This window comes from Myotis davidii, unplaced genomic scaffold (assembly GCF_000327345.1).
Source record: "Myotis davidii unplaced genomic scaffold, ASM32734v1 scaffold160, whole genome shotgun sequence".
Taxonomy (NCBI): domain Eukaryota; kingdom Metazoa; phylum Chordata; class Mammalia; order Chiroptera; family Vespertilionidae; genus Myotis; species Myotis davidii.
Genome location: NW_006293437.1, coordinates 154,824 through 168,116, shown reverse-complemented (window position 1 = coordinate 168,116; position 13,293 = coordinate 154,824). Strand labels below are relative to the sequence as shown.

Here is a 13,293-nt window from a genome sequence, read left to right as displayed (position 1 = left end):
GGGAAAATGATACCTGGACCTGGATGGGTCTGGACTCTCCCCCAGCCACTGCCTGTAGAGGGCAAAGGGTAGCCAGGGGCCTAGGTGGCCAAGTTCCCGCAGGTCTAGGCAGGACTTGTTCTTCCAGGGGTCCTGGATTAAGAAGACAAGATGGCTCAGGTGTATTTAGTGGGCCACTAGGCCCCATCACCTTCCTAGGCATTTTTGGCTCTCTTATACCATTTTGGGTCAATGTTTCCAGGCATCAGGGGTCAATTTTGTATTGCTTACACAATTTTTTATTTTTTCTTAAGGCAAAGAAAGCCTGAACATATGGGACCTCAGACCACTTCCCTTCCTTCCTGCAGAAAATATTTAATTGTATGATGGTAATACTCCCCTTTGAGGGCCATGCCTCTCAATCTGCCAAGCTTATATTGTGGCCATATTTAAGTATGCTTTCTCTTCAGGGTTTGTGGATCAAACGAATCCCAGTTACTCAAAATGCAATCTTAGAGGGTGTGCTGACCTTGGTGGCAGATGAGTTCCCCATCTGAAAAGACAAAATGAACAACGAGGCTACCAGTCCCATCTTGTTAGGGCCCCCCCGGGACGTCTCCTGTGTAGGGCAAGAAAGACTGCCTGTTAGTGCACACAAACTAATAGCTGACCTTCCTGGCTAGACTTGCTCATAGGGAAGGTCCTGACTTAACCCCCTACTGCTGGTGCTCACATGTGTGTGACCAAATTTGAGTATCTGTCAGGCAGTCACACTTTACTAATAAGATTTCCTGTGCTGCCTGTGTGATTTCCCTTAATGGGAAAGGGAACAAACCCTGGTCTGATTTCTAGAGTGCCCTAGGTGGTTAAAATATTTCTGTAGGGTAAATTGGACCTATTGGAATGACCTAAATAAAAGTTCCTTAAAATTCAAACCGTTGAAAGGTTGTCAAGCTTATTTGACCAAAAGATGTGATGTTTTTCCTCAGAGCCAAGAAATCCTTGCTCTCTGTCAGAGGGACAATGAGGCCTGGGCATGAAAGGAGGTGGCGATGGTGTCTAGAGGTGGTATTCTCTGAGCTGAGTAGGGTTTATAACCTAGTGGAGACAAACTGAACAAGAATGATGATAAATGGCCCAGTGGAAGAAAAAGTGTTTTAGTACGCAATGATTCCAAATCAAAGGATGGGAGAAAATTAACCATTAGTTTGAAGAGTTGTAGCTAAACATCCAAAAAAACTAAACAAATTTAGAATTTAGTTCAATTCATATATGAAAAATAAAACTTCAAAACAATTAACTGGAGTCTATTCCCAATTGTGTACTATAGAGTTTGTTGAGACACAATTGTTCTCTCTAAAATTACCCTCATTTTTATTAAAGATCAAATTAAGTCTAGTTGCAATTTGGCCTGATTATTTGCAGGAATACAAATAATACAATTGACTGTATAGGCTCTTTTAAAATTTGCTTTGCTGGAATCTCATGATTGAGGTTTTTTGTTTTTGTTTTTATTTTATTTTTTTCATGATTGAGCTTTAATGAGCCTTTTATGGCTCATTAAAGAAGCCGAGCCACCTACTTGCCATCAGGCTTGCCTACAATACCTGTAGACTTGGGTGAATTCCCCAAGTTTTTGAGGTTCCCAAAATTCCTTGAGGTTCCTTTCTTGACATCTTTCAGGAAAGTAACTTTCATTCCTTACCTGGAAAGACTACCATGAACCTCGTACCAAGCAAGGTACCAGGCTTTTCTCCAAGGCGCTCACATTGCCGTCAAGTTTTTTCTGGTGACATCCAGAGTCCAAGCATGTCTCTCTCAGACATGACACTCTAGTCAAAGTCTTAGTCAATAAAATGGCAGTTGGAAAGTGGTCTTATTAAATTAGTGCAAAGAAATGCATTGCCATGATTTACTCATTAAGAATTGCCAAATTCTGGAGGGATACGGTAGGGAGAAAAATATATAATTTACTAAATTGCTTTAAGAAAAGAAACAAGTTTCCTTCAGTCTGAAAAACAAAAAGATTAAGAATCAGCAATACTTTCAAAAGTTATAAAAACTATAATTATTTTCAGTTCGTTCAGCCCCATAATTAATTTTTTTGTTTCTCCTGATTTTTCCTGCCAGTACTTCTATAAACCCAGATAGTCTGTAGAATTCTAATAATTTTCATCCAGTTTGAAGGGAATGACCTGAAAATGTTAGAGTCCTTTCCATGGATTCCTCAGAAGATGTAACATTTTTCTAAATGCATTATAACAAAACAGTGACTATCTCTAAATAATAAGAAGAATTTAAAATGACATGGTTATGGATTTGAGTATAATACAAATGACATGGTATCTTGTCCTTTCTACAAAATACTGTTATAGAAGACCAAAGAAATACCAAGCACGCTTCCTAGAGAAAGGGACCCCCACCCCCAGTGCAGTGCATTGTTCACAGTTCCATAACCTCTGCATTTAGATAACAAGTTCTGTGTGACCAGTTTCCTCCTCATCCCACCCCCACGTTGTCCCACAAGCTTCTTTTAGCCTTGTGGAGCAACAAATCCACAGAGGGTGTTTCTGGTATCCAGGTGTTCAGTCCTGCAACCTTGAGAGCGGTAAGGGTGGTCAGGATGACGGTATGTGGTCCCTTCCAGGTAGGAGTCAGTCCTTGGGTGGTCTTTACCCAAACAGAGTGACCAGGTTGGAAGGGATGGACCAGATCAGAAGTTGGTACAGGCAGAACATCTCAGATGTGCTTCTGGATTGCTTTTTGGGTAGACTGTAAAGCCTGTAAGAACTTGAGTAAGAATTAGTTATGGATTTCAGCCTTTACCCACCAGAATCTGTAGAGGCCCCACTGGTTTCCAGGGCAGCCTTCCGGGCTGCTTCATCTGTGGCCCGGTTCCCTCATGCCTCTGTAGAGCCCCCATACCCTGCAACAGCACTCCGCACGTGAGCTGTTGTAATCGCATACTCACCATCAGCACAAATTGTCACTGATTCTTCTCTTGCCCACCAGAGAGCCTGAATAAGGGCAATCAACTCGGCCTTCTGTGCCAAAGTCCTGCAGGCGAGCACCTGAGATCAGGTGGTTTGATCCAAAGCAACCACCACTGCCCCCGCATACCTGATTCCTCCCTGGATAGAACTGCTCCCGTCCATGAATAGTACCTCATCCGGCGTTGCCAGTGGGGTGTCAGTGAGGCCCAGGTGGGCTGTCTTTACAAAGTCGTCGACCTCTAAGCAGTTATGTAGAGGTTCCTCAGGGTTGTCATCAGGAAAGAGTTCTGGTAGCAGAAGAGCCTGAAACTGGATGACTCGAGCATTTGACATCCAGGGCTCCGATGTGCTCCCGAGCAAAGCCTCAACCTCATAGCTGTGGCCACTACCGCCCGGAGGCAAGCAGGCTAACTGGATGCAACAGGGTCAAGTCTCTTGGACAAGTAGGCTACTGGCCTTTTCCAAGGCCCAAGACTTTGGGCGAGGACCCCTTTGGCTATGCCCCTTGTCTCACATACACATCTGGTAGTGCCAGTTGGCCCATTATCCTTGCTCCGCTCATGTCTGTCTTACTGCCTAATATATTACCCCAAGGATCCTGGCTCTGAATTCTTTCAGGGAAAATGGGGTTGAAATTCTCTTCTGTAATTACTTCCATGCTGAGATGGGTCAGAAGTTTCTCTCAGAGCCAAGAGATCCTTGCTGTCTGTCAGAGGGACAATGAGGCCTGGGCACAGAAGGAGGTGGACTTGTGACCTGGCAGAGACAAACTGTAGCAATTAGAATAGTAAGAGTCAACACATCCTTGTCTCTCTGGAGCCATGTCCATGAAGATGCAGGCATCTTCTAAGACTATTATACAGTTTTCTGCAGGCTACTGTCAGGGCTATGCATGGCAGCTGGTTCCTCTTTCCAGCCACAAACACAGTCTGTCCAATTCCCCAAAATGTATTCTGGCACAGGAGAAAGTTGCTTCGCTGTACACCAGTAGCTTAACCCCTATACAACTGGGCTTGGACCTCTGCCTAGCAAACTGCAGACTATAAGTTCAATATGAGCCTCCGGTCCTCTCAACCCAATGGGGTCTTGGCCAGTCCCTCAGTCAGACTTCTCCTCTCTTGGAGAATCTCAAAGTCTTGAAGGCTCCCTCCCAGGTCCAGGGAGAGCGCCTTTTTTTTTTTTTTTGCCCTTTTGTTAACTCTGTTTACTAGTTACAGGGTCCTGCCATAAGCTGCCAGTCCAAAACAGCCAGAGTTGCAGTTAGAAATAGCCCTGCATTACATAGCACTCCTGTGGCAGTGGGTTGGGTACCAGGCCCCTGCCTTCGTACTTGTCCCCTGTGGCAGAGCAGCGATCAGGCCTCTCCCAAGGGAGTGCATTAGAAGGGGATATCAGCCCCTCCTCTGCTAGCAGCAGCAGGTACCGAACCCTTTCAGTACATTTGACCAGCTTCATTCCCGGCCACTTTTACAGATTCCAGGGCTCATTGTCTTTTAACCAGCAAGCCAAATGACACTAGCCTGTATTATTTCCTATTGTGAGATAGAGGAAGACAATTCCTACAGAGGAGAGAAATAGAAACAGCGGGAGTTTTCAGAGAAAACTACAGGCCATCACTTGTAGTAGCCCCCCCTCCTAGAGGCTGGGATCCGACCTGTGGAGGAAAATGACTCTTAGTTTGCTTGGAAAAGAAGGCAGAGGATGACAAGGGTGCAGGGAAATTTTACTAAAAGCCTGGAGGGTCTCCTGAAAGAAAAGAACTTTCGCACAGGCAGAGGGCATGGCCCGTAAAATCTCCCCGCCCTGCAGAGCTGTGAGCCCTGCTCCCGAAAGTCCCAGTCAGATAAGAAAAGCCACAGATACCTTTAAGTCTACCCCAGAATTCCAAAATTTCAACCTAACACAGCAAAATCACAGAGCAAACCAAAGTCCCTAGTATACAAACATAGATAGAAATTTTTACTAAGTGGGCTGATTCCTCCCGTGATAGAGAGCAAACATCTCTGAGAAAACTAACTCAATAGCACTGCTTGAGACTTTTGCAGACCATCACAGGTTCAGCCTTCAGCAAATCAAACGTTTTAACCAAATGAGCAAACAGAAAATCAAAGTAGTTTTTGCTTTCACACAGACCAGTTAATGAGCAGATAATTATGCCAAGACATACAAACATCTGTACTCACACTCCCTCAGACTAGCCCAGACTGGAGCTGAGCAGATAATGCCCAACTCCCCAGATGGGCATGGGGGCATTCCCAGCACCCATGCCCCAGACCAGAATTCTTGACCGACGTCTCGGTGAGAACCTACCAGAGGAGTTAAGGTTGCATCGAGCCCCCCTTCTCAATAGCAAATTGACTAGTCCCACACACAAACAAACAGAAGAGTGAACCCATAATTCCTTAATCGAATCTGAATTCACTCATCTCCAGAGTCCTGATTCCTGATTTACCTGACGAAGTCCTATGACTTCTGGGGCTCCCTGCTTATGTAGATTGACTTAAGCTATTTATCCTCTGGTTGGGGAGGAATAGTGTAAACCATTTACTTTTTAAGTGTCCTTGGTTTCAGGAAGATAGAATTTACTAAATGGCTGCAGACTGCTGAATGTTCTAGGCCAGTGATGGTGAACCTTTTGAAAAACCCTAACTTAAATCTGGTGCCGTGTCACATATAGAAATTTTTTGATATCTGCAACCATAGTAAAACAAAGATTTATATTTTTGATATTTATTTTATATATTTAAATGCCATTTAACAGAGAAAAATCAACCAAAAAAAATGAGTTCGCGTGTCACATCTGACACGCGTGTCATAGGTTCGCCATCACTCTTCTAGGCTGTTCCCAATTTGGAGCCTCATCTCCCCATATAAATTAATTTATATGAGAGACCTTTACTGTATTGTGAAAAGTCAATTTATACAGGCAATTAAAGCATGTACCTTTACTGAAAAAGCAAAGCAAGTAAACATATACATCTGGGTTATGAAGTATAGACGGGCCCCAGCCAATCCGAAGAAGATGCTGGGTGGGGTTCTGAGGCATCATACACCCTCCTGTCCATATGTCTAAAAATTACTTTGCTGAATATTCTGGTACAGGTTATTTCTTAAGGTTCCCTGTTACTTTGTTGTGGCCTCCCAGAAATCATGAGAAGCACCTGGCAACTTTATTTTGCTAAGCCTTGAGACTGCTAGCTTCTTTGCTTAAGGAGTGAACCCACCACCTTTTTTTTTTTTTTTTATCTTTCCTTTCCCCATCCCTTTTTGCGTTCTTTTGTTAGGGAAGTTTTTTAACTATCTGCTCTTGTGTCCTAGGCTGGGGAAGATAATGGCTTGATAGATACAAGATGGCTGTAAATTGCCCACATTGTTTGGCCTTGGTTTTAACTTCTGATCTGGTGGATTCCTCAAGAAGAGGATTTGGGGCTTGATCTTCAAGGCATTGGAGAGCCACTGAAGACTCTGAGCAGGAGAGGCTTATGGATAGATCTCCATTTGAACAGATCACTTTGGAAGTTAGTGAAAGGACTAATTTGGAGGGTAAAGAATGGAAGTGCAGAGACCTTTAGGGAGTTCTTTATGAAATACTCCCTTGGGACACTGAAAATGTTTTAATGTGTTCCTGTATGGAAGGGAGGAGTGTTTGTGCAGAACAGAATATTTCAGTTAAACTTTAGGCTAAGACTTAACATAGTAAAGTTACAAATCCAAAAAACCTAAAATCTTGGTAAATTTAACTTCACCATAATTTTACTAAAAATCTATTAACTTTGAATAAAATTATCACACTTTCATTTGTTCATTGACTAATATTTGATTAATTCAAATTTAAGAAAAAAACTTTCCCTTGGTCATTCCCATTTACAAATTTAAAGTTTTTTGTATATATCAACCCTTAAAAATTTAATATAGTTGATTTTTTAAAATAATCCTATATAATAAAAGGCTAATATGCAAATTGTCCCCTTGACTGGGACTTTGACCAGGAGGTGGGGCCGATTTCAGCTCCACCCCTGATCAGCCCCTCCCACCCCAATAGGGGGCAGGGCCAGCTGGCCAACCTCCTGTGTCTCCTCCCCCTTGCCAGCCTGGCTCGATTGGACCCCACCCGTGCACGAATTCATGCACTGGGCCTCTAGTCTATATATATAAAAGACTAATATGCAAAGTGTCCCCTCAGGAGGTCGGCTGGGAGACTGGGAGTTCGATCACTTGCTATAACATGCGCTGAACACCAGGGGCCGGCGTGGAACAAAAGAAGGCCCCGGCCAGCAGCCAGCAGCGATGCCCTGGCTGGCAGCCAGGGAAGGGAGGCCCTGGCCGGCAGCCGGAAGGCCCCTATCAGCCCTGATCACTGCCAGGCCTAGGGACCCTGCCTGTGCACAAATTTCATGCACCAGGCCTCTAGTTTACATAACTAACTGAGCAAACTTAGACCTGTAACAAGAAAAATCTAAAGTACTTAAATAACTCTTGCAAATTGAATAAATTATGCTCATAATTATAATCAAATTCTCATAAAATTCTAATATAAGAAATATGTCAGATTCTCTTGAACATTTAAAATAATTTAAATAACAAGCATGTGCAGATTATTCATACACATAACATAGTGGCTTGAGTTTCATTTGCTTCATTATATTTGTTTTTAATTTCAAACCTTTTTAGTGAAGTGGTACTGCATTCACTGTAGGGAAGCAGTTTCACCTTCTCAGAATAGCTGAGACTTCTGGTCAGAAGGCTTCTCTTTCGGACATTTGAGACTGAAGGCTGTGCACATCCTCTGTGTTTTCAAAAGTCACTCAGAGTCATGGATCTATTCCATGCATATTTAATAAAATAACTTTAGAAATATGTATGCCTTGGTCTAAATAATAAATTCTGGAAATACAGATTTTAAGAACATATTTATTTTTATGACTAGATTTATCTAACTGTATTATACTAATTAAAACTATGTTTAGTCTTTTAGAAACTTCTATCAATTAATATCTTTAAATATAGAGAGTCTAAAATGTTAACTTTGTAAATAGAAAGATTGTGACTTGACAGAAAATTTTAGAAGGAAGAATTTTGTGTCAGTTTTATTGATAGGAGAAAACGTACATCACAAGACTTGTCAACTAAGTACTTCAGAGTAAGTGAGATGTGCCAAGTTTACTACCAAGACCTCTCTGCTGTTTTAGACCACTTGTGCTCATAGTTGTGTGCTCTTGCTGCTTATTTAAAGTACACTGTGTGCCAGAACTCCAACATTGTATTGAATAGGAACTTAAGTAATTTGTATGAAATACAATAGTTTGAAAAGAAAGTTTATTCTAGTAAGTCCCATTTTTAAATTTTGTGCATATACCGAGGGCAGTGATGGCGAACCTTTTGAGCTCGGTGTGTCAGCATTTTGAAAAACCCTAACATAACTCTGGTGCCATGTCACATATAGAAATTTTTTGATATTTGAAACCATAGTAAAACAAAGACTTATATTTTTGATATTTATTTTATATATTTAAATGCCATTTAAAAAAGAAAAATCAACCAAAAAAATGAGTTCGCGTGTCACCTTTGACACGTGTGTCAGAGGTTCGCCATCACTGACCTAGGGCAAGGCTGGGGAACCTTTAAGGCCCTAGAAATCTTTTGATCTGGCCTTGCCAAGCAACCACAGGTGGGACTAAAAATTCAATAAATCTAGGAGTTTTTTTCATAGCAACATAAGTTTATATTAAGTGAATTAAATTAAGCGAATGATGTTATAAATACCCGAATGGCCCTTGGCGGAAAAAAGGTTCCCCACCCCTGTTCTAAGGAGTTGTCTTTCCCCTGAAGATACATTCTTAACTTATCTTTGTTTTTTTTAATCTATAAGAAGAAAATATGCTATTTCTTACTTTTTTCTTAACAAGTCATGAAATTAAATGATGATGACAAGGCATGGTTGTTCTAGAAGCACCTTGGTGCTCTGCCATGTACACATAAAGCTAATAGTTAAAACCAAAAGACTTTTAAATCCTGCTGTATTCATTCCCTGGGACAGTGAATCCAACAAAATTCAAAAGCAGCAAAATACTTTGGATTGTGTTTTAAAATAATAATTGTTTACCTTCACACCAATTCACATAGGTTTGTGGGTAAACTTTATGGACTCATTATTTGCTTTAAAATTTGAGAATAATTTTTTCATCTGTAGGGTTTTGGACTGACAAGGAGGAACTAAAGAAACTGAGACAAAGTGAAATGGTTTTCAAGCCACAGAAGAAATGGCAGGAATATGAAATGAGTATGGAAAACTGGGTGAAGGCAGTGAAACGCTCCATGAATTGGTATAACAAGACATAGCACCAAACAGAATGGCTGAAACCGCAGATGGCTGCATGTGACATGCACATGAGATGAGCTCAGGAACACCAATACAATGGGGACTGAGAGGAGACTTAAAATGATCTTCACAACTGAAGAAAAAAAACACTGATTTTTTTAAAACGACAATAAACAAAATTTTTAAACCTCCATTTTTTTATTTTTTTTACCCAAACCTTAGAAAGATTCTAAGGCGGCAATACCTCAAAACTTTCTATCTTCTGTTTTGTAGCAAAATTCCAAAGGACATTAGTCATTAGCAATTATATTTTGACAGTTATAAGTTTTCCTTTTTAAAATACTAGGTCTATGGTACATATGAACATAATTAATTACTATCCAAATAAATAGTTCTAGATCAAGAACATTCACATTTTGTTCCAAAATTATATGAAAAGTATTCCTTTAATTTAAAACTAGATGGACTATTCAAAGTCCACATAGCTATAAAAAAATAATAAGAAATGTGGAATTTTGAAACATATTTTATATTTAAAGCCACAATTATTCAATGTTGTATCCAAATACAAGCTTGATTTGTTTATGTCGGATAAGCTTGTTAGTCAGTTTTTTCCTTTATTGAGCTTAAAGCCGCTGCCTTAATTTTTCCTTGTTTAGTCAATATCTGAGCATTATTTATATATTAAAAACACTGAAACTTAGGGTATTGATTCCTAAGGAATAATACTGTATTTTTCTTCTTAAATAGTATTTCTTTCAAACATTTCTGGCTAAAGTATAACATCCCATTTTAAAAAACAAAACAAAATGTAGGTAGTAAGTATAAGTCTTGTCTTCTGTTTTTGTTTTTAATCTTTCTTAGTTGTTGAGATGTCTGCATATATGTCATTTGTTTTTATTAAGTGCCTAATTGACAGAGCTTAATTTGAAGAAAGTGCCCTAATTTACCAGTGACTTAATGATGGTTTTCATTGGGTATTTTACTTGTCCAGTTATCTTTTTAATTTTGGTCTGTGTTTTCCTCTCTAAAACATGCAGGGGTAGCGGTAGAGGTCGGAGATGTACTTAAAAGAGCAAGACAGTTCTCCAGCTTTCTTGATAGAAGAGTAGAGGGGCAAGAGTTGTGAGTAGCTTCAGGCCAGGAGTAAAATTGCCTTAAGGCAGTTGATCACCTTCCTGCTTTCAGATGATTTGCCCCTCCTTACTTTTGGGCTAGGTCAGTGGTCGGCAAACCGCAGCTCGAGAGCCACATGCGGCTCTTTGGCCCCTTAAATGTGGCTCTTCCACAAAATACCACGCGTGGGCACGCATATACAGTGCGATTGAAACTTCCTGCCCCATGCACAGAAGTTGGTTTTGGGCTTGCGCGAGTCTATTTTGAAGAAGTGGCTTTACAAGAAGTGGGGGGTGTCAGTCGGGCGACGAAGTACGGGGGGAGGTACATTGTTTTGAGGTAGTTCGCTGAGGTTGACCCCTTCCAACTCTCCCATCCACACTCGTCTATCTGAAACAAGTATACAGGACGAGTGTGGATGGGAGAGTTGGAAGGGGTCGACCTCAGCGAAAATCCCTCAATCAGATTGAGGAAGTTTTTAGCAAAGGCCAGTTTAGGAGTACCCTAATTAAGTTAATAACAATGTACCTACCTATATAGTTTAAGTTTAAAAAATTTGGCTCTCAAAAGAAATTTCAATTGTTATACTGTTGACATTTGGCTCTGTTGACTAATGAGTTTGCTGACCACTGGGCTAGGTTCCTGTTAGATTGGCGACAGTGATGAGATTCACTTCCCTATTGGTCGGGTTTATCACAAAAAGTCCTATGGCTAGCTGTTTAATAATAATGTAATTGTAGAAGTGACTGTTATAGGAAATTTTGGTGTGCTTTTTTGTATGACCTAAGAAAAACAACCCCCATCCCCCAAAGAAAACCACACAAACAAGATGATGGAGAAAGTTCAAATAGGTTGGTTGAATTGTGCTTTAATGTGTCTGTTCACTACTGAAAACAAGAATTTTTCAATTTTACTTGTATTTTCCTGAATGAAATGATATATTGTCACATTAGAAAAATTTTAATTGCAGTTGACATACAATATGATATTCGTTTCAGATGTACAGCATAGTGATAAAACATTTATATTCCTTACAAAGTGATCACACCCATTAATCTAGTACCCACCTGGCACCATCCGTAATGATTATAACATTACTGACTGTATTCCCTATGCTGTACTTTATATCTCCATGCCTATTCTGTAACTACCAATCTGTACTTCCTAACCCCTTCACTTTTCTCACCCAGTTCCCAAATCTCCCTCCCACCTGGCAACGATCAAAATGTTTTCTGTATCTTCGAGTGTTTTCTGTTTTGTTTGTTAGTTTATTCTGTTCTTTAGATCCCACATATAAGTGAAATCATATGGTATTTGTCATTCTCTATCTAACTTATTTCACTTAGCATAGTACCTTCTAGGTGCATCCATGTTATTGCAAACAGTAAGATTTCATTCTTTTTTATGGCCAAGTGAGATTTCATAGTATTTATGTATCATATCTTCTTTATCTAATCATCTAACGATGGACACTTAGGTTGCTTCCACATCTTGCATTGTAAATAATGCCGCAATGAACATAGGGATGCATATGTCTTTTTGAATAAGTATTTTGGATTTCTTTGAGCAAGTACCCAGAAGTGGGATATACTGTCATATATTTCTCTTTCAGAGGCAGATTTGATAGAATTAGGGGTCAAATTGCATTTCTACCAATTCTATTTCAATGTACTTTAATTGTCTTCTTAAATGATTATTTTGATGGAGTCATTACTGCAAATGTATAGTATCATTAACTCCATTAATTAAGATTTGGAAATATTTTTATGTTGAGGTGTTTTGTTTACTGTCAGATCCCCTTATATAGATATCATACTCTTTTCATTCTTTGTTTTTTTTTATGTCCTTTTAACAAAGCTTGGGGCCAGTTAAAGGCTTTATTATCAAAATCATATAAAAGCTGCTCTGCTGTTTTAGTGTTTCTTACTAGTATAGAGTCTGCTTCTCAATGGATATGATTTCATAGGAAATCTGTCTTTTAGTATTAGGATATATTGAATTATAACATTATAAATACCTAAAAAGTTTTCAGTTCATCTCTTTTTCACATTTTCCTTTCTCAACCTTAAAGCACAAAAAAGATATCTTTTAGATAATGTGGGAAAATAACTTTGACTTATCACTTATTGGAATTGAGCATCTCAGAAATCAGTGGCCATGTTTTTCTTTTGTTATCCTAGAAGTTACTCTCCTATTTTTAATATTTCAGTCTATTTTTGGTAACAGTTTCATAAATCTTTTGTCAGACTTGACTTAAATCAGAAGTGTGACTACATTTGCTTTTGTGGTTGTAGAAACAGGTGATGATCAAAATCAATTGAGCAAAAAAATTGTCCTTTCCATCTTTCAAGTTCATTTTTCATTTGCATGTTAATATTTGAAATTTTAAAAAATTGTGTGCTAATTTTCTCATAATGTTTTGTTTTCTCTAATATTATGGATCTGTCAGATATTTTTAGGAGGTATAGCTGTCTTATCCAGGAGGAGAAAATTCCTATAAAATTTTTCTTAAAGTGGCACTGATTGCTTCTATACTACAGACTTAGTGATTTTAAGTTTTTATTCTCAGCGTTATTGACATTTTGGGACAGGTCAGTCTTTGCTTTAGGGGCTGTTTTGTGCATTATAGGATATTTAGTAGCATCCCTGGCCTCTACCCGTTAGCGACCAGTAGCATCCCAAGTTGTGGTTAAAAATGTCTCCACATATTGTCACATGTGCCCTGGGAGGCACCACAACCCCCAGCTGAGAACCACTGATACAGACTATTAGAAGGAAAGGAGATGGGGGCCATGTGAAATACCTTATCACATCCTTTAATCTCTGCCTCATTTTACTTTAGTAAATGGTCCTTAACAAAAACAGGTGGTAGTGGAGTTTCCACTT

The 13,293-nt window shown here is 39.6% G+C and overlaps 1 protein-coding gene across 1 annotated transcript in view; it reads left to right on the top strand.

Moving 5' to 3' along the window:
- The window catches only part of LOC102758276 (putative glycerol kinase 5), a 26,725-nt gene extending 17,243 nt beyond the window's left edge, over positions 1–9,482 (top strand). Inside the window, exon 6 of the mRNA XM_006767140.2 lies at positions 9,163–9,482. Coding sequence (XP_006767203.2) covers positions 9,163–9,311 — 149 coding nt within the window. The 3' untranslated portion in view covers positions 9,312–9,482. The remainder of the gene's footprint in view (positions 1–9,162) is intronic.
- The last annotated feature ends 3,811 nt before the right edge of the window (positions 9,483–13,293 follow it).